Source organism: Sylvia atricapilla, chromosome 5 (genome assembly GCF_009819655.1).
Source record: "Sylvia atricapilla isolate bSylAtr1 chromosome 5, bSylAtr1.pri, whole genome shotgun sequence".
NCBI classification, from domain to species: Eukaryota; Metazoa; Chordata; class Aves; order Passeriformes; family Sylviidae; genus Sylvia; species Sylvia atricapilla.
Window position 1 is genome coordinate 69,474,744 of NC_089144.1, and position 20,493 is coordinate 69,495,236.

The window sequence follows — 20,493 nt, forward strand, 5'->3', positions numbered from 1 at the left end:
CTGAGCTCAGTGCCAGGAAAGGTCATGGAGCAATTCACCTTGCCATCATACAGAACACCTAGCACAACCTGGGAATCAGGCCCAACCAGCATGGGTTTGGGAAAGGCAGGTCCCACTTGAGCAACCTGATGTCCTTCTATGACGAAGTGACCTGCTTAGTGGATGAGGACAAGGCTGTGGATGATGTCTACCTGCACTTCTGTAAAGCCTTGTCTACCTGCACTGTCTCCCAAAGCATTTGTCCTGGAGAATTTGACTGCCTGGAGAAACTGAATGGGTGCACTGTTCATTGGGTAGAAAATCGGCTCCATGACTGAGTGGGCCTAGAGAGTGCTGGGGAATGGAATTATTCTGTGAGTGGAATTATTCCAGTGAATGGAGCAAACCCAGGCAAGACAGCTGTTCCCCCACAAAACCTACATCCTAGGATGAAAAATTACCATGTCTGGACCTAGTCATATGATGTGAATCTATTTGTGCTCTTTCTCAAATGCACTTCCATATAACCTCACTTTCTCTTCCTGTTTTCCCCTTCCTTCTTCACCATCTGCCTGCTGTGCCTGCTTCTTCCTCTCACTCCTGCTATTTCCTTCCTTGCCCTTCTGCTTCTTTCCCTCTTCCTTTTGCTTCTTGAACCAATTCCAGTTTGATATTGAGATGCTTTTTTCCTGCTTTGTAGATCAAGGATTAGATGGGACATAACTTCTTTAGCCATTCCCCACCACAGCACAGCTATTGTTTTTCTGTCCTTATCTCATATGCAGTTTTGAAGGGGTGATTCGGCTGATCCTGAAGGAAGATGCTCATCAGGTTTTCACCTCTCTTGTGAAATAACAACAAAGTGATGTTATAGGTCTAGCTTTGGTTGATGTCCTCCCTCATTCTCCCTCCACTTGCCTCTAGCAAGAAGAGAGGCTTTGGGTTTTTTCATGGGGTTTTTGAATCTAGAGCAATGTCTCTCACGCCTCTGCCTCTTCACCAAGTATATCCATAACCCTTCCCTGGCCAAAACTCTCGCTATCTTCAAAACATACAGTATTGCTTGGCATATCCTACTGGCAATTTTAATGCAGATTATTGCCTCCATACACACATTTGTATGACCTTCTCCCCAAGCAAATTCTCTGAGCCTCTCATTATAGGTCTTTACTGGATAGGCCCAATACAGGAGAGGCCTTGTGGTGGAGCTTCCAAGGTCCAGTGCCATACAAATAGCAAATACCAGCCCTAATAACCCTCATCAGTCTCTATACCAGGCTGCAGGCTTTGAGTCTGTCCTTTGCTTCCAAACCTCCCCTTGGGATATTAGACTTTATTAAAAATAAATAGTTACAAATTCTGTTTTACAGCTGATGCCATCAGGGAGAAAAATGGAGGAGGCAAAAGGAGCAAGTGGAGGGTCTGCTGTCCAGTCAGGTCACCTGTCTGTCATCCTGGTTGTGCTGTGCCAGGGAGCAGTCTGAGTCTGGTAAGCACAGGACTCTGCCTCCTCCACCAGGTATCTCAGGAGAGGAGCAGGACATGTTTTTCAAGAGGACTGGGAGAACTGGATCTGAGTCTGTGGAGCTGAGCTGTGTCTGGAGATGACAGACACCAAAAGCCAAGGAGAGTGCAGAGCAGCCTATGTAGAATGTCCTTGTCTCCTAGCTTGGCATTTACAGTAGAAGAATATTGATTTCAGATTCTCCTTCTCTTTTAGATACAGAATCAGGTACAACAAGCAACAAACATGCAAGTAAACTCCTCTCTTGAGAGCCTTCCCCACTCCCTCCAGGAGTCCCAAACTTTCCCTTCCATCCTCATCTGGTCAGTGCTCAGGTGTCGCTCCTCTCCCAGCGATGGCGATGACCCTTGACAGCCATGGGGCCCACCCGTAGTGAGAGGGGACAGAAAGTCTGCTGTTGCCTCAGCAGCAGAAACACTTGCTGGGGGGTCCCAACCTGTCCACTGAAGGCAGGGACTCCTGTCACCTCTCCAGAGACAAGAAACCAGGCCTGCTGCTCTCCTGTCTCTGGGCAGGAAAGGGGTTCTAGCCCAAGCTGCATACCCAGAAAGAGTAGTGTATCCTCACTCCTCTCTCAGGCAGTGTGATCACATGAGAAAGGGAGTATATCAGAGCAGCTCCAGGCCTTGGTGTATTTGGGGGCTGAGAGGCAATCATGGGAGGCATTATTTGGTGGTGAAGGGACTTATCCAGTGTATGGATATGGAACAGAGGAGACTGTGGGCAATGGGTGCGGAACAGGGAGGCTGGAGGAGTTAGATGGCTGACTCCCTGCGGTATGAGATTGTATCCAGAGGCAGAGTTGCCTGGAGTCTCTCCAGGTCCAGGTGGCTTCCAAAATCCATCATCTGGATGATACCTCCCTCCTCCTTGTTGTTGCCCCCTAACACCACACCCACTTCATCATCATCTTCATCTTCATCTTGACTGACAAGTGCCAGCTCATTCTCATAGCAGAAGGCACTGGGAGGTGGTGGAGAAGGTAGGATGGTCATCTTGCTTTCTTGCAGCTCCCGGGCTGAGCAGCAAGGTGTGCCAGCTACCTCATACGTCTTGTGAAAGCGCGAATAATCCACTTTATAGTGGTTCTTCTCCTCAAACACAACTGGTTCAAAGCGATGACCCCAAAGGATTTCACTGGCAAGATAAGAGCTTCGTGCCTGTGTGGTCATGGCTGTGGCTTCCACCATCCCCTCCAGAATAACCACAATCTCAAAATTCTCTGTCTCCAGCTCTTCCTTGCCAATCCCATAGAGGGGGCTCTCCTCATCAATCTCGTGAACGATAATAATGGGTGAGACCAAAAATATACGATCCAGACCCACATCGTAGCCCACATTCAGGTCCCGCTGGTCCAGGGGGAGGTATTCCCCTTCCTCTGTCATGTAGGGCTTGATGAGCTGGGCTCGGACGTGGGCCTCCACGATGTGACTCCTCCTCAGGTTGCCCACCCTCCACATGAGACACAGTTTGCCATCCCGCACGGAGATGACTGCATGGTGGCTGAAGAGGAGGGTCTGGGCCCTCTTCTTGGGCCTTGCCATCTTGGCCATGATAGTGCCAATCATGAAGGAGTCAATCACACAGCCCACGATGGACTGCACCACAACTGCCATGATAGCCAGCGGGCATTCCTCAGTCACACAGCGGAAGCCATACCCGATGGTTGTCTGTGTCTCCACTGAGAAAAGAAAAGCCCCCAGGAAGCTGTTCACATGCATGATGCAGGGCTTGAGGAGAGAGGGACTACCTACCACCACCGGTGCATTGAGATCGCCATGGAAGAAAGCGATGCACCAGAAGAGGAAGCCGAAGAAGAGCCAGGAGACCAGGAAGGCAGCCGAGAAGATCATCAGCATGTACCGCCAGCGCGTGTCCACGCAGGTGGTGAAGATGTCGGCCATGTAGCGCTGGGATTTGTTGCTCAGGTTGGCAAAGTAAACATTGCACTGGCCGTTCTTCTTCACAAAACGGTTGCGGTGCTTCTGCCGGGGAGCATGACCCTTCCCGTTCCGGCTGTGCCCGTTCATGCTGCCCAGGGCTGAGACCTTGTGTCCATCCTCTTCGGTTGAGACAATGCTGTACCTGGGAAGAGAAGAAACAGGAGCTTCTTTTAGGAACACGTGAAGAGAAACAGCAACCTCTGAGACAGCAAGGGCAGGAGACGTGAGTGGCTCACAGGGCTACAGTACCACCCTGTTGGATCTCACATCACGTTTCAGTGATTATCGCACCGTGGTGCCAACCTGACCAAGCTGGTGGAGATCGGCTGCAAAGTTCGCTGAGTGTTGCTGCCAGGAAGCTGCATCTAGCAAAGTCCTGACAGCAGCAAAGCAGCAGCAGCTTGTAGCTCTGTGGTACCTTCCAGCCTTTATGGTGAGGAGGGATACAAGGCTTTGAAAGGAGCCAGGAAGCCTGGGAGCAAGCACCCACAGCCTGACCACATTTTGGCCCTCAGACTCCCAAGGCTGGGAGTTTCTATTTTCTTCTCTGCTCTGCTCACTGATTTCATGTGTGTGGTGACAACGTATATACACTTCCTGCACTTAGGACAATTCTGTTGCCACAGCAACATGTGTGTCTTCCAGCATCCCTTATCCGAAGCCAAGGTGTAATTTGGAAATCAACAGCCAAAGCACTGGCAGTTTCCTCGGCAGAAGCTACACACGCAGTTTCTGGGAGACCTTTTCCCCTCTGGCTCCCCTCCCTCACAGTCAGCTCTAACAGCGCCCTTCTTGTGATCCTGTGCCAGTTGCAGGTACTCCTTAAAGATGTGGTGGCAGAAGGTGCTCTGACCACTAAGGAAATCAAGAGAGTGCACTGAAGCACAAAGACTGCTTTGCCCTCATGCCTGACAAGCTGCAGCTTCACCGGACCCTGAGAGTGTCTCCCTCCCACCCCACAGTGTGGATACATCAGCTGGAGCCCTCCAGCGTGGGCCTCCATCCACATCTCACACAAAGACAGCACTGGTGGCTGGAGCTGGGATTCCTGGGAACATGTGGCTTCTGCAGTGCTGCTGGAATCTGTAATTTCTGGTCCAGCAACATGCAGTGCTTTGCTTCTCCTCCATAGTATTCCTCCAAGCATTACCCCTACATATGGCATGGTTTGGATTGGAGGAGAGAGGAGTCATTCCTTGGAACAGGAAAGCTTCTTACAGGTAATTTGAGAAGAGTATATCAGAACACAGTCTGAAGTTAGGGTCTGAGGGGCCAGATGGGGAGGACCAGGTCACTCAGAGCAGCAGCAGGTATCTAGAGGAGGGTTACTCACCGATTGACTCGGACACTGCCCATGGCTCGCTCTGTCATCAGATGTCAGGGGGCCGTGGGAGCTGGCAGGGCGTGGGAACTGGTGCAGCAGCACTCACATGGGACTGGTCAGCTCCAGGCTTCACCTCTGGTGAGCTGGGACCAGCACTGGCATTGCAATTGCTCCTGGGCACACGCCTGGCAGAGAAAGACAAAGCAAAACCCAGTCAGATCCCCCCGTGACAGCACCCACCCAGTCCAGAGCGGTGGGCACAAGGCTCCCAGCCTTTTGCTCAGGGTGTGTTGGGAGGTCTCCTTGGGGCACCTGCTGCAGCCTGGCTCAGGCAGGTGAGGGGCTGATGGATGCAGACTGGGTGCACGTCTCGCAGATCCCATGCTCCCCGGCAGCTCCTGCCAGGAGAGGAGCAGGGCCGGCCACTGCTCTCCAGATCAAGGGCACATGTAGGGGCATCCGTGGAGGGCAGGGAGAAGGAACTCTGCAGACCTGAGATATTGTAGAAACACGTGGTTTTATTGCAGGGGTCGCGGGTAAAGAGGGCTGCTTTCAGCCACCAGCCTCGGCTGAAGGGAGGCCCTTAAAGAGAGAGGGAGAGAGAGAGGGGGGATGAGGAAAGGGAGGTAAAAAAGCTGAGAGGGGTAAGAGAGGCCAGAAGAGTGCCAGGGTCAGAGCAGTAAGAGAGAGGGAGGGAGAAGAAGAAGAGCAAGGACCTTGTTCCAACACATGATATCTCCTTTTGTGCTGAATATTCTAATTTACAGTGACCAACTGGCCAAGATACAAAACCTACAAACTTTGCATGCAGCCCATGAGAACTACTATATTACCATATCATCCTATATTCTAAACTCTAAAGACTACTCTTCTTATCTACTTCTCCCTTGATGCCTTGGCAGGGTGGAGAGGGGCTGTATTCTTGGGTCCTTTTGTTTTCTGTCCTTCAACCTATCTCCAGCTCATCACCATCCTCCTGCCTGCCATGCCCACATCTCAAAGCTGCCCTTCATTTCTATTTCACTCACAGGTTTTACATCTCCAGTATTTCTTACCAGACAATCATATCCGTAAGCCCTTCCTGTCCCATCTTCCCCAACAGGCACAACAGCTGAGCAGCTCACAGGGCCCTTGTCCTGAGCCATTATGTTAATATCAGAGCTTACACCAGGAGGAGAGCTCAGCCAGGCTAAATACCTCTCACACAAGGACTAACAGAGCACAGGAATGCACAGCGACCCTCAGGGATCCCCGTCAGCCCAGCCTAACCCTGAGGGGTTTTTTTCCAGGGTGTGCAGAACATCCCCCCCCCCCCCCCCCCCCCCCCCCCCGCCAACCATTTCAAATAAAGGAAGGAAAGCATTGAGTAGAGCTGAAAAGAACTGACGGAAAGGAAGGGTTCAGGGGTAGCCAAAGAGAAGCCGAGTTAGAGGGAACAAACCTTGCAAGATGCCCCGTGTACAGCATCCAAGGAGCAGCTCAGCACCAGAGTCCTGGGTTGATGTCCGGCAGATGTCCCAACTCAGTCCTCCCAGAGCAGAAAAGTGGGGAAGCCAATTTATCCCAGAGCTGCTGGGAAGTGAAATGGACTGAGGGGGTAATGACTCACAGATTAGGAAGGGCTTTGTACACCCATGCTAATCCTGCACTGTAGCTTTTGGATTACAACAGCCAGTGTGGAGTGCACATGCAGACGGAGCCAGCTAGTTTGCTTCCTCTCAGCCTCACCAATGAACAGCCACTGCTTGCCAGATATGGGGGAAAATACAAGGATTTCTGGATCAAATGCGAGGCTTAGAGCTGTTTGCAAGTGGTTGTCCACAGACAGGAAAGAGAAACAGCTAATTATGTTGCCTAGGGTGGAAAAGCTGGTGAGAACCATCCTTGTCTCATCATCAGTGCTGCAGAATGGAGCTGCACGTGGCCAGGGGTGCCCACCAGCTTTCCCCAGTTAGAACCATGGACTGGAAAGCAGCAAGAAAGGAGATCCAGACATCACCTCTGATGGGATGAAGATTACTCAGTTACTGAGGCAGTTAAAGCTCTGCAACAAGACAATCATGGTTGTTCAGACCAAGGGTACTACGAGACTAGGAGAAGAAAACAACCTTGTAATCCACAACTCACCATATAAAGACAAAACTGAACAGCTGCCCAAAAATCCCTGTCAGGAAAAAGCACTTTGACACTGAACTCTGCCAGCTCCTACCAGTTCACTGCCCCACAGCATCCAAGTCTTTATGAAGTTAGTTTGGCCAGGATGTTTTTTGCTCTGTAGCTGGGTAAACCTATAGCAGACCCTGGGGCTGGTAACCTGAGTTAATCAGAAATGGTGATGTGATGAAGAGAGGTCACTTCATACCCACAGATGGTCCTGTTGGGGTAAAGATAACTAGAGTGATTACGTGGTGAATTCAGACTGCAGGGTCCCACATGACTTTGGGAGGTGGCAAAGGTGGGCAGTTTAGGTACATCCCTCTATGCCAGCCCCAGCCGGGAGAGGATGGGTATCCTCTTCAACTGGCATCATTCTCAGGCAGCCTGGAAATGCCAAGCTCATTCTCAGCCAGCACTGACCTCGATAACACAGGGAAGGCACTGTCACGGCTCACACATATGAGTAATTCACGATTTCCTGAAAGTTTCTACAACCAACAACTCTCTTTCTCCAGCTGCAGAAACAGGTGCACGATTTCTAGACATTTTGGATTTCTGGCTCAGGCAGCAGCCAACTCCAAAAGAAAGGAAGGAGAACTTAAGGAGCTTTGTGAAACCGTGTGCAGCAACACCTGGATCTCTGCTCCTCACCTTTCTCTCCTTCCAAGAAGGGGCAAAGGAAGAAGATGAAATACAAGGGCTTTGTTCATCTCCAGTTCAGGCTGGTACAGCTGGGGGATGGGATGAACACGCTGTGTAAGAGTGCTGGATGCTGTGCTTCCTCCTGGCTCCCACATGGGAGCTCATGTCACCCAGAGCTGTGGCAGAGCCTCTTGCACAGAGTCCACCAGGGCTGGACCATGCAGCTCAGAGCCTGGGCAACCTTAGCTGCTGGCTCCACAGTGCCCAAACAGAGTATCAGCACCTAAAGCCACATCAGCACCTGCAATTGGTAGTTAATCACAAGGAAGTACTTCCATAAAGGATAATGGCAACCAGTCTGAGCACACACATTTGAGAATGGGAAAGGAAGTGCTTTTATTTGCAGTAAATGGTTGCAAGTGGGAGACCAATGGCCCCAGACCGTGCACAGATCCATGGAACTCACACAGAATTGCACTCACAGGTCTTTCTCTGCTCAAAATTTTAGAATTTTTCTGGTAGATTGAAGGACCTCAGCAACAACTGGCAGCATTCCTGAGGCACGAGCTGCCTGAGGGAGCCATCTTTGCCCATTATGGGCTCGTGGGGGTTTTGCCTGGTGAAGTCTAAGTTGTGCCTCACTGCTTCCAGGCCAGTCTGTTCTCAGGTTTTCATTCTCCAGCTTGCATCTCTCCAGCTGTCCTTGGAGAATGAAGATCTTCTGCTTCAGCCTCTCCACGTTTGTTTCGGCATCCAGAGCGCGCTGGGTCATTATCTGAAGCTGACACTCAGTCTGCTGGACTAAGGACTGGACCTCTCGAGCTTCCCTCTCTTGTTCAGCCTGGCTGGTCTTCAGCTGATCCTGCAGGCTCGCCACCATGCATGCCTGCCTCTTCAAATTGTTCTGGAAGGTGTTCAACATTCTCCTGACCGTGGCATTGTCCTTCCTGAGCGCAGCATTCTCACCCTTGAGCCTGTCATACTGTTCCCTGAGCACTTCATATTCCTCCCTGAGCATGATGTCCTCCTCCATGAACACAGCTCTGTCCTTCTTGAGCTCTTTGAACAGCTGCCTGAGTGCAAAGTTCTCCGACATCAGCACGAGGTTCACGTTCCTGAGCATATCGTTCTCCGACCTGAGGATGCTGTTCTCCTGCCAGAGTGAGTCATAGGTCAGCTGCAGGGATGGGGGATCCCTGTCCTCGCCATCCTCCTCGTGCAGCACTTGGGGCTCTGCTCCCGTGCTGCTCTCTGGGTGTCCCACATAATGGTCACCTGCATGGGCCTCTGTCCCCAAGTGCTGGCCTGAGCTGTGCTGGAAAGAGTCATGGAAGCCACTTGGTGCTGTGCTGGCCTTTTGGAGAGCAGACAACCTCTGATGCCCAGGAAGTTGATAGGACAGGCTGGCCTCCTCATCTCCAGCCAAGCTGTCAGACATTCCCATGTCTTTGTAAAATGGTTCCTGAAACTCCTGATCTTCCTCCTCAAGCTCCAGCGCATGGTTGGCCAACCCCATTTGTTTATCTTTCACTGTGCAGAAGTGCCCAGCAGCTAGGGAAGTTGAGGTGGGTTCTCCCAGGTCCTCTGTCTGATTGTCATCTGTGCTGTCACTGCTCTTGCACAAGGGTGAAGGAAACTCAGAGTGACAGGAGTTCCCTGATCCTTCACTGCCATCATCATCATCATCACCTTGCAAGCCTTGAGATTCTGGGTAGAGCATCATCATTAGCCCAAAGATGTGAAATGGCTGTGATATTTTTCAGGATGCTCTGGGCTGCAGCAAGCGGGAGAATCCAAATTGTCCTCCTGGAGTGCAGGCCATGCAGGCTGTTGACACTGACAAGCAGTGTGCCACCTTCTGCAGCCTCAGCAATGCCTGTTGTTACCACCAAAATCCCTCTGTTTAGAACACTAGGATGTTCAGGAGGGAGAGGAGAACCACGTAGCTCTGCATCTGTGCTCTGGGGACAACTGGAACCACCAACATTCCAAGGTCTGTGATGTCATTAAGTTCCATGTGTGCTGAGTTGTCAGAAGCAGAGTGGGGGAGGAAGCAATCAGCTGCTGTCCTGATTCTGTCTAGGGCTGCATTAATTTTCTTTATAGTAGCCAGCACAGTGTTGGATTTAGTATGAGAATAATGCTGATAACACAGACATGTTGGAGTTGTTAACTAGTGGCTTACTCCAAGCCAAGGACTTTTCTGTTGCCCATGTTCTGCCACTGAGGAGCTGCATAAATCCAAGAAGGAACATGGCCAGAACAACTGCTCCAAACTAGCCAAAGGACTATTCCGTGCCATAGGACATCATGCCCAGATTGTAACTGGGGGAGAAAACTGGAATGTAGTGACGACTGTTTGGGGATATGCTGGGCATCAGTCATTGGGTGGTGAGTAAATGGGTTGTGTTTCACTTGTTTCTCTTGGGTCCTGTTATTCTCTCTCTCTGTGCTTATTATTACTATTACTATTATTGTTGTTGACAATATTAATATGATTAACATATTTTTTATTATTATTATTATTATTATTATTATTATTATTATTTGTTTCAATTATTAAATTGCTCTGATCTCAACCCACAAAGCTTACCTTTCCTTTTTGATTCCCCTCCCCAGTGGGGCTGGGGGCAATGAGAGGGAGAGGGAGGCTGAGTGATACTTGAGTTGCCTGCTGGGGTTAAACCACAACAACTGCAAAAAGTTGTTTTGGCCTCATGAGGATAAACTGTCCTCCTGGTTGTTGAGCAGACCCCAGCTTGGGTAATGCTGCCAGTGAGCAGAGAACAGCTTGTGAAGCCACCCGAGACCTCCAGTATTAAGGACGGACAGGGATGATTCAGCCAGGGCAGGCCACATGGGTCAGAGGGGACAACCCTGCCCCACTGGACCCTGAGACCTGTCCATCAGCAAGGTGAAGCCACTGGCACTTGGTTGGGGCTCACCCTGGACAGGGGCAAGAGACATCACAGCACTTTGGTCACAGCCATCACTCTAAACTGAACGGCCAGTGCAGGGTCCGTGCTGTGGTGCTGCCAATCTGATTCATCCCCTCCTGCCAGCTGGCACAGGGAAGTGTTAGTAATACTGAGTGCCCACAAACTCAGAGCAGCACAAGCCAGGAGACAAACAAAAAACCCCACATTTCCCACTTCCACCCCAACACACCCCCACAGTGCGTGGTGCCTCCATGGGAAGGACAGGTAGGCACACAAGAAACGCCTGGGCTGGGGACTGCTAGCACACTAGGTCACTGTCCCTCCTCAGCAGCTGGTGCACCAGGGCCACCACTGACATCCCTGCTGGCAAAATCGATGCCACCAGCTTGGCAAGGCCAGGGGGCTTACCAGGAGCCCAAACCCTATGCAAACATAGTTCAAATGGCTGTGAAAATGTCCCATTGCAACTTGGAAACCGAAAACACAAATGGAATAAAATGGGAAGGCTCAGAGGTGTCTCCAGCAGAAGACATCCTGAACAGGCAGTTGCCTGTCACATGGACAAGGGGGAGAAAAGCCTGGCTGAAGACAGAGACACGAATCCAGAGTATGCCTGAAGACATTTCTTGGAGCTTGCTCTGCCTCCTGAGACCCACATGTGAAGGAGGAAGCTGCAGAGTCAGTGGCAACTCTATGGAGTGGTATGAAACCAAGTGGTAGGTGCAGCAAGGAGAGATGCTAGGCTGGAGGCTGCAGCCAGGACAGACGCCTCCCCATCCCTCTGCTGCCTGTCCTGGGTGAACACTCATGTGTTTCATGGCCTGCAGAATCCCCCCAGCACTTTTGAAAGCTGCTGCAGCATGGATGTCACGACCACTGCCCTGCAATATTGAAACAGTGAGCCAGATGGGTCTCCAGGGGCCAGCAGCTGCCTCCAGCCCCAAAGCATGTGCTATCCTTCTCTCATTCCCAACCACTCTCCCCCTCCTGTGTCTCAGACTCAGCAATGCCGGGGACACCACCACGGTGCTGCAGTCATCTCCTTCTCGTGTGACACCATGCTCCAGCAGCACAAACCATCACATCAGCCCACACTGCCACCCCAGTTCTGCTCTGGCCCCGAGCAGACACGTGGGGCTGTGCTGCTGCTGTACCTTTCCAAGGGATCTGCAGGATAATAAGGTCAAGCTGCTTGGTGCCAGGACAATACCTCCACTGCTCCATCCCCTGTACACAGTGCAGTGCCTCGCACATCCTAGTCTTTCTCCAGCCCCTGACAGAGCAGATCATATATTGTCAATCTTTAAATTTGCAATGGAAGAGTCTCATGAAACAGAACAGAAAAGTCCACGCTAAAGCACTCCCCCACTTCTCTTTTTATAACAACCATATCTGGTGCTCTGGGACCTACACTGTGAACGACAACGATGGAAAAATCCCAGGGTATTTTTACACTCTTAGTCTTTGCTTTATCTGGAGTTGTCTGGCAAATGCTTCCCTCCTGTCTGTGGTCAATACCCCAGCCGCTGGTTGCGCTCTGCTTTGTGCCTTTGTTCCTATTACCGGCTGCATAGCACCGGCTGGCTTGGGATCAGCATCCACAGCCCCATCCTGCCAGCTCGGGCACGGTGACAACACGGCAGACGAACTTCTTGCCTCTTGGGGACTCGGAGCGGAAACACCCGCAGCTGAGAAGGGACCTCTTTGCCTTTTTGCAGAGCCTTGCAATGCCGCGGCATTCGGTGTATCCTCTCCATCCTCTTTGTAACTCCATCTCTCCTCCTACTCCTCACAGATATTCCCAGGGTTCATGTTGAGGCTCATAGGGCAGCTTGGTGCCATGGGGGGCTGTCCTGCCATAAGAGTCAGTGGCTGAGCTCTCACTGCTCCGTGCTGGCATGGCAGGCTGCCAGGCACTGTACAGGCACACACGAAGGCACCGTCACTGTGCAGGAGAGTTTTATCATATTAAAAAGGCAAGTGACATATGGAAGGTGAGGGGAGGAAGCTGTAATCAACTCTACACCATTTTTATATACACACTTCTGCCTTTTCATTCAATAATTATAAATAGATTAAGTGCCAACAGTCCCCATCTGCCCCTCAAGGCATAATCCGCTGACCAGTTTCCCTCTCCAAAGGAGAATTTTATTCATGTGCCTCTGCCCGGTTTATATTTTGGAGTGGAGTGAGAAGGGGGGATATTTTTTCCCCTGTGAAGCTCTGGAGCCTGAAGATGGGTAATATGAAAACAAAACAAAATGATTTGAAGTTAAACCATCTCAGTGTGTGACTCAGAGCTATTCATAGCTCCCTGAAGCCAGCTGCAGCAACGGAGCCAGAAGGATTCTGCCCGTATTATTATTCCAATTACCATCTGAATTAAAAGTTTGAGCAGCGATCAGCCCACATGCTGATGGGAGGGGGAGAGAAGAAAGCGAAGAGAGAAGGAGAGAAAGAGTGAGAGGGAGAAAAAACAGATAAAAATGGGAACCACACAAAGGTCCCCAGGATGACAAAGTCAGGAAGAGGCACAGAAAGGTGACAGCATCACCTCCTGCCTGCTCCCACACCGCCCCAGCGATCCCTGCTGTGGCTGCACTGTCCAGACAATGGCGCTGCAAGAACAGCTGCCTGCTCCCCAGGATCTCAGACGATGTGGGATACCCCATGGTGCGGTTGGTGGGACTGGCACTGGCATTCACCCTCTCCTCTCTGGCCAAAATGGGGCTGGGGGTACATGACACAGGGGCTGGGGGGTCGACTGAGCAGGATTGTAAGGAGACGATGCTGCTGGAGTGGCAGCTGGGGAGAATTCCCTAATTTTTCTTGCTGAGTGAGGAAGGTGGGTGTTATTTTTTTTAGCCAGCATCACAGGAAAAATTAAATGCTCAGAAGGTCCATGTCCTGGTGTTCTTGGCCAAAAATGAACCAAGCATTTGTAGCAGCCAGGGTGCAGACCCCATCCCACCCGCTCACAGGGAAACACAGCGGCTGACATGCCCCCAGCACCCTGCCTGCCAAAACTACAGACAAGACCCCAAAGGGCTGGTTGCAAAACCTGCAAGAGCTGAAAAACTGAAGGCTCTGGGGTGTCCCTGAGGTCCTTACATCCCAGGCAGAAGCAGTGCACCCAGGTCACCTCCTCCAGCTTCCTAGCATAACTGCACAGTGCAAAGGGTGTCTTCACTAAACTCTGCATCCCTGGAACTCCCTTCACGGGGCATCCTGCCCTGTGGGAGCCCTGATGTAAGGCCATTCCCAGCAGCTTCCCTGGGCTTCAGCATCTCTTCAGCACAAAATGCCTGGCCGTGCGGGATGTCTTGATGGCTTTTGGCTAGTTAAAGGCCAAGGATAATTATTGGTGCGCAGGAAAAGGGGGGCAGGGGTAGCTCACATTTTCTGCCTGCTGCAGTTGTGTTCTTGACAGGGCAGGGATTGACTGCCAGTGACTCTGCCAAGCACCCAGCGAGGCAGGTGCTTGCAAATACTTTATGAAAGATGATAACAACAGTGACAGCAGCAAGGGCGAGCAATAAGCAGGGCAAAGCCTGCTCTGCGCCAAGCCCGCAATCGAGAGAGGCTGCAGCCGCTTCACCGCACCCAGCTGCTGCACGACAACTGAGTTCCCAGCCTGGCCCGGCTGCTAAGCACTAACCCATCAGTGACAGAGGAAAAAAAAAAATCTCCCTGCGCCCCCCTTGTCGCTATGCTAACAGGGAGCTGAGCAGAGCCACGAGCCTCCTAAAAGGGCTCCAGCTTCTCTCTCCCCTTTCAGCCATGCTTGCTAGGCACCAGGAACAGAGCAGAGGGAGCATCCCAGGTAAGCTGCAAAACCGCATTCCCACAGAGAGCGGACCAAGTATTTCACTACAGGTTTGCTAACTTGTATTGCTTGTGGCTTGACGCGTCAGGTTTAACAAACGCACCTGGAAGGTGTCAAACCTAAGTGCTGCCCAAGTCACGCAGTAGGGAGGAGCATCGCCCCCTCCTTCCCCTGTCCCCCGGCTCTCCGACAGGGAGGGACTGCCATCGCAGGGTCGGGCTGGGGGACAGCAGTGCCAGGCAGGACACCGCGTCTGCATCTGCACACTGCGATACCCCCCCGCCGTCACTACGGGCTGCGGTCATACCCCTGCTCCTCCGGCCTGCCACAGTGGTTCCCGCTGCCATTCTGCCTGCTCACCTGCCTGTCGCCTGCCGGCGCTCGGCGCTGCCCGCAACTCCTGCCCGCTCACCTCCAGCCAGACACGAGGCTGCCTCTTGATGCTGGGAACAACGGGAACAGGAGAGGAGAGGACTTCTGGGGCCGCTGTGTCTCGTCCCGTGGCAGGCACCGCCTCTTCGTAACACCATGGAGCTTTTCGGAGGGATGAAGCGTCTGTCTGCCCAGCCTCTGGGATCCCCCGCGCCCTTCAGGCCCCGCGCTGCTGGCGGGGCCGATCTATACAGCTCTCCCGGGGCTTTCCCCTCCTCTGAAAGCATCAGAGTCACTTTCCACATCCACTCGCGCTAATACTCCTTGCAGCTGGTCAGTCCGCGCCGCTGCTTTAGCAGGCTGCCAGCAGAAAGCGAGCTGCCGAGAGGAGAGGGGAAGAGCAGAGCTCAAGGCAGAGGAAAGGAGAACAGGCAGCAGGGAGGAGGCCGGGACAAGGCCGGCAGCTCTTTGTACCGGTGCCGGTACCGCTCGCCAGGGAGGGAAGGAGGTGGGGAGAGGTGTCAGGGTGGTTTCTCTGAGCTTTTTGCAGGGGACAGAATAGGGGACACTGCTTCCCTCATTGTCGAGCAGCACCAGGCTCACTCTGAAAGTGTTTCAGGAGAGATGTTGCCATAGAAATAAAGCAGCCGTCCAGATCGTGAGGGGCAGACCCACTGCCGTGGTGGCAGGAGTGTGGGCAGAGTGGTGGCAGCAGCCCCTGGCTGGTGGTGTGGGGAGGTGCCTGGCTGGAGAGTATCTTGTTCTCCACCCTCCACTCGAGTTTCCAGCGAGAGCAGCAGCGGTACCGCTGTGCCAGCATGGCTGGTGCCAGGAGATGGTGGGCATCTCCTCCCCAAACAAACCAGTGAGTGAATGCCAAACCCGTCCCCAAATAAACCAGCGGGGGAATGCCAAAACTGTCCTTTTGAAGCAAGCTGCCTGCTGCCAGGCTCCCAGGAGGACAGGCATAGAGGTGCATGGGTTCCTTGGGGCCACGGGGTCACATTGCAGACAACTCCCATCCCTCAACAGCCTGTGCCGCGGCACCATCTTCGCTGCTGGAGAACCAACCTCAGAGGTCTGAGGGCAAGAACCAGCTCAAAAGCAGCCCTTGCCTGTCCCAAGCTCCCCACTGCGAGAGAATCAGCATCTGTCCCAAGGCAGGGCTCCAATCCCAACCAGCAGCACCAAAACCACCTTGTCTGGCGAGGCAAACTGGCGCCGGTGCCTCTGGGGGATTCCCTGTGAGGCCTCCCGCCCTGGCGAGGGGCAGGAGCAGGGATTTAGCCTGACTCAGTTTCGCGGCGTTGCGAGGCGAGGGCAGACGGCTTCACTCAGCCCCTGCCATTCACAGAAAAGCGAGCGCCAGCGGGAGGCTGGCAGCCGCGTGGATGAGCAAAAGGATCGATTGCTAAGACGCCAGCATCCATCTATCGATTCCCGGCCGCGCTGCCGAGTTCAGCCAGCCCAGAGCAATAACGAGGCGGGATAGCGGGGCTTGCTGAGGGCAGAGGGCCATTAAGTGCTCCGCTCTGCGTCCGCGCTGATGTCAGGGCGCAGGTATCCATCACCTCCTCCCCCCCTCGCTGCCACCCTCCTGTCACTGACACCACCCCAGGGATGCAGCTGCTTCCCGGGAGTGGCCCATGGCTGAGCTTGGGGTGGCCGAGAGGCTGGAGGGGCCAGTGGGGACTGCTCCTGCAAAGTAACTCCATCCCTCCCCAGCCTCTTCCTCACTTTCCAGTTTTCCATGCAAACCGTGGTGGGGGGCTGCAAGGGGCAAGGACCACTGCCTTCCGCCTGCCGTCACCACACATCGGGGCACTTGATCTTAGCACCCAAACAGAGGGAGAGATGGAAGGAAAAAACAAAAACAAAAACAAAAACAAAAACAAAAACAAATAAAAAATAAAAAAAAATAGGTGGAGGAGAAGGAACTCACTTCCCTCCAGATCAGCCCTTTCCAGCTTATCCTCTTTGTGGCCATCTTCACCACTCGTCCTCTTCCCCACCACCCCCTGTCCCCACCAGATTCGTGCTTCCCCTAAGGCACATATTTGCCCTGTACCGATTATTATTTTCAGTGGTTGCAAACAGGAGTGGCCATGCGCTGCTGGGGTGTCTCAGGTTTCTGTGGGTGCCACTTCTGGTGGTGAGCGGAGAAAGGCCACTTCCCCATGTCTGTCAAGATGTATTCCCCATGCATCTCCCTGATCTCTCCCAGGCTCCGGGTAACCCCAAGCACTGGACTCATCTCCACACCTCCCACCTCCTGTGGATGACTCTGCCCGAGAAGCCAAGGAGGGCACAGAGAAGGGGTTGAGGTTGATCTACATCACCTCTGCCATGCGTTCCCATGTGCACTATCACTGCCCTTCACAGCACACCCCCCCACGGGGGGGGAAGAGGAGAAGGGAGAGGCCCCGGAGCTGCTGTTTGTTTTGCCAATGATAGAGTCGGGGCTGGGCAGCAGGGCTAGGAAACTCCAGGCTCTTGCCAGAAGGATTTGGATGACTCCAGGTGATTTGCTCAGGAGGGAGGGGCTGAAGTGCCAGGGATGTCCGAGGTGATCTGCCAGCACCATGCAAACCTGCCTGCCCACTCCTCCCCAGGTGGGGAAGCCCACCTTGTGAACAGGAAGCAAAGGCAGAGTTTCCCTGGTAGTTTGGCTTCCTCCTGGTCTCCTTCGCCCAAACCCACTATCCAGAAGACCCTTTGCACTGTGCCTGTCGGGGAGGATGTTGGACCACTGGCAGGATCAGCCATGCTGGGACTAGGAGAGGTGGAAGGAAAGGGAGAGGGGTGCAGGTCTAGAACCCAAAAAGCTCCACAGGCAGCAGGAGAACAAACACATCCACTTCAGCCCCATTTGCACCCGAGAACTTGGAGAGCAGGTCTCCAGATGCCTTTTTCTCTATCATCTGGCCAGGACCAGCACAGAGAAGACTCTACAGAGCAGGGGAAGCAAAAGGTGAGCAAGACCCAGAACAGGGTGAGAAGACTCTAAGAAAACATGAGGAACCGAAAAAAATGAAGAAGTTACCTGCAAAGGGACCGAAGTGAGGGTGGCAAGGGGGCGGGAAGGGAAGTTGGGGAGGTTTAGAGGCAGGAGCCTACCCCTGCCCCTGGGCCCGCGGCCGCCCCGGTAGCGGTACATGCATACGCCATGCACACAAGGCAACTTTATTATTCACTGGCACGCTCACACGAAGCCACGCATCTCTCCCTAAGTTATATTTATAGCTGTTCCTCAGAGCGAACGCAAATGAAACAATACGGTCTTTTCCTAAGGGAGAAAAACCCTTCCCGCTCTCATGCTGGCGAGGAGAGCAGCGCGCCCCGGCACCGCCTCTTACCCGGGTCCTGCCGAGGGCTGCCGCCTGCTCCAGCCGTGCCGAGCCAACATCAGAGGAAGGGGAAAGCGGCCGGTCTCTTCATCTCACCATGAAATGTCTCAGCCGGACCGGAGGAATCAGGGAAGGTCTCTCCGCAATCCTCGCTCGCCTCCTGCCTAGGTTTATTTTTTCCCCCTCCGAAGAGCTACTTCTCCGCTGCGACCTGCCCCTCTCCTAACTCTGCCCTGCCCACGCCAGCGCTCTCCTTCTGCCTCTGCCTCTCAGAATTTTTTGCTCCCAGGAACGTCCATCCCACGGAGTGCTGATGTGCCTTCGTGGCTCAGCGACGGGTTTAGGTCTCCCCCTCCTGCCTGGCTCCCTCCTTCTCTGGCATTATTTGCCCGTGGCCCTTGCTGCCCCCCTGCTCTAGTCCCCAGATCCCCCCTCTCCCTGACACTCTTCCTCTCTTTGCGCTCCACTCCCTTTCCCCGGCTGCCTCTCCCCCTCGCTGATTGCTATGCAGTCTGTAGCTGAGAAGTCAGTAACTCTGTGGTAGGATCCAACAGCTTTCCGCTACTTTAGCCCATCCTCGCATGTGAGCTCAGAGCTGCAGAGCCGCCATGGGGGAGACAGAGCAACCACCAGGTGCCCCCAAGGAGGTGAATCCTCCTCCTGGGCTGCTGCACAGGGATAACTACCGTCAGAGGGGTTTTTTTCCCACCTGGATTTGGGGTGCTGGGCTGACACCTCGCCCCGAGGAAGGACCGGGCTCTCCCAGCTGACGCAGAGTGTTTGTTGTGGGGCATTGCCTCCCCACTCTAGAGAGGTGGTGATTTCCAGCCGGGATGAGTAACGCTGGGACAGGAATGTGGACACGGAGGGGTCAGTCCTCAGGGTTCCGGGATAGTGCACAGCCTGCTGGGAAACCTGTCCAAGAATCCTCTTTGGGTCTCCATGACCACCAGCATCTCAGAGGTCACTTCTTGGTGACAAGGGGAAAAGGCAAGGGCAGCAAAGGCAGAGGTTGAAATGACCTCTGACCACACAGGCCGTGGCTGTAGGCACAGGGTCCTGGGGACATCCCTGCTCCAGGATGGCATTTTTGAGGACATGGTTTCCATCTTGATGTCTCATCTGCTGTCCCCAGTGCTAAGGCCTGTAGTGAAAAGTCAAAAATTATAAACCCCCCCCAGTTTTTGAGTCTTCTCTGGGCCCCAGTCCTGCAAGGATCATGAATGACCCTCCCTCCCAAAATCCTCCCAAGATGTGGCACCTGCCGTGGAGCCTGCTGTGCTCCGCCAGCACCAGTGAACACCACCGTGGTGAGCACAGCCTGCTCCCACCTGGCAAAGCCACTGCCAGGGCAGCAGAGGGTGGGTTCAATAGCTCCATGCAGACTAGCAGCTGCAAACCAGGAGCACATCAGCCTCCTGAATAGTCAGTTAACCCCAGTGCACCCATGGTTGCTCCCTACTGCTCCTGGGGAGCTGCTGCACCTGGATGGAGCAGGGCCAGCCTATCCACCCCTTCTGCAGCCATCCATAGGAGGACCTCATTCAGATTCCCGAAAACTCTGTCTCTAGGGCCTGCAGGGCTGCTTCCCAAGAGCTACTGATCAGTATCTGCCCAGCTGCTCTTTGGCAAAGTGTACCATCCCTCTGGCATCATGACAGGCCTTTCTTCTTCCTGTGGTGAAGGGATGAAGATGGGGCTGAGGCATCTTTCTCCTTCCCAGAGCAGGTAAAACCACCAAGTGCAGCCCTGCAGCCACCTCAGCTTCAGGTTGGATTTTGCCCTCTCTGCCTTTTGCTCCTCATTGCTGGTGCCCCCCGATACCTCACCACATTTCCCTCTGCCTTCGCAGCATGAGGATGGATAGCTGAACCTTGTGCATGGTGTGGCAGCCTGGCACTGCCAAGAGATAGGTGGCACTTCCAGAGCCAATGAGAGGGACATGGGAATGCCACACTGAAGATGTCACCAGCCCCTTGCTGTCCTTGTGCCCCCCAAGTGTCACGCCCTGACAACCCCATGGCTGCCGGCCCCAGCAGCGGGGTGGCTCACACTCACCACCCCCGCCTGTCTTCACCAGCACCGTCTTTAATAAGAAGTGTGGAATATTTTAGCACCTATGTAAAAGCCACCACAGACGGTGGTGGCAGCCGTTGCCAGGGAGACACTCCCAAAAATAGCCCCACTCCGCCAACCTTTCCCAGTGCCGCTGTGGGGATTGAGGGAGGCAGAGGGATGGAGGGATGGAAGGGTGGAACGAGGGATGGATAAAGGGATGGATGAAAGGAGGGGAAGAGTCATAGAGATGGACAGAGGAATCTTTGGAGGGATGAATGGAGAGAGGAGGAGGAGGGAGGGGTGGTTGAAAAGATGAAGGAAAGAATGAACAGAGAGAGAGAGAGGGAGAGAGGGATGGCTGGAGATGGATGGAGAGATGGG

The 20,493-nt window shown here is 53.4% G+C and overlaps 2 protein-coding genes and 1 long non-coding RNA gene across 4 annotated transcripts in view; 1 reads left to right on the forward strand and 2 right to left on the reverse strand.

Annotated features, from left to right (window-relative positions):
• The window catches only part of LOC136361860 (uncharacterized), a 76,370-nt gene that overhangs the window by 46,328 nt on the left and 9,549 nt on the right, over positions 1-20,493 (forward strand). The gene's annotated exons all lie outside the window — the stretch shown is intronic.
• Positions 1,298-18,495, reverse strand: KCNJ4 (potassium inwardly rectifying channel subfamily J member 4). Of its 2 annotated transcripts, XM_066320052.1 has the most exons (3): positions 18,064-18,495; positions 4,781-4,956; positions 1,298-3,589 (listed from the first exon to the last, which is right to left on the reverse strand). In XM_066320052.1, exons 2-3 carry the CDS (start codon positions 4,816-4,818, stop codon positions 2,260-2,262), a joined length of 1,368 nt encoding a protein of 455 aa, XP_066176149.1. In that variant the 5' UTR covers positions 4,819-4,956; positions 18,064-18,495; the 3' UTR covers positions 1,298-2,259. The 2 variants fall into 2 exon arrangements, with proteins under 2 accessions (XP_066176149.1, XP_066176150.1); XM_066320053.1 differs by lacking the exon at positions 18,064-18,495 and having other exon boundaries at positions 4,781-5,039.
• Positions 7,942-9,293, reverse strand: LOC136361099 (trichohyalin-like). The gene is given in 3 exon segments (XM_066318783.1): positions 7,942-8,134; positions 8,137-8,231; positions 8,233-9,293. Coding segments are annotated over 3 exon segments (1,224 nt in total). The 3' UTR covers positions 7,942-8,066.

Coding starts and splice junctions, on each gene's coding strand:
- KCNJ4 (XM_066320052.1), bottom strand. CDS start 4,818: ATGACAGAGCGAGCCATGGGCAGTGTCCGAGTCAATCG. Junction 3,590..4,780: donor GGCAGTGTCCGAGTCAATCG/GTGAGTAACCCT, acceptor TTCTCTTCCCAG/GTACAGCATTGTCTCAACCG.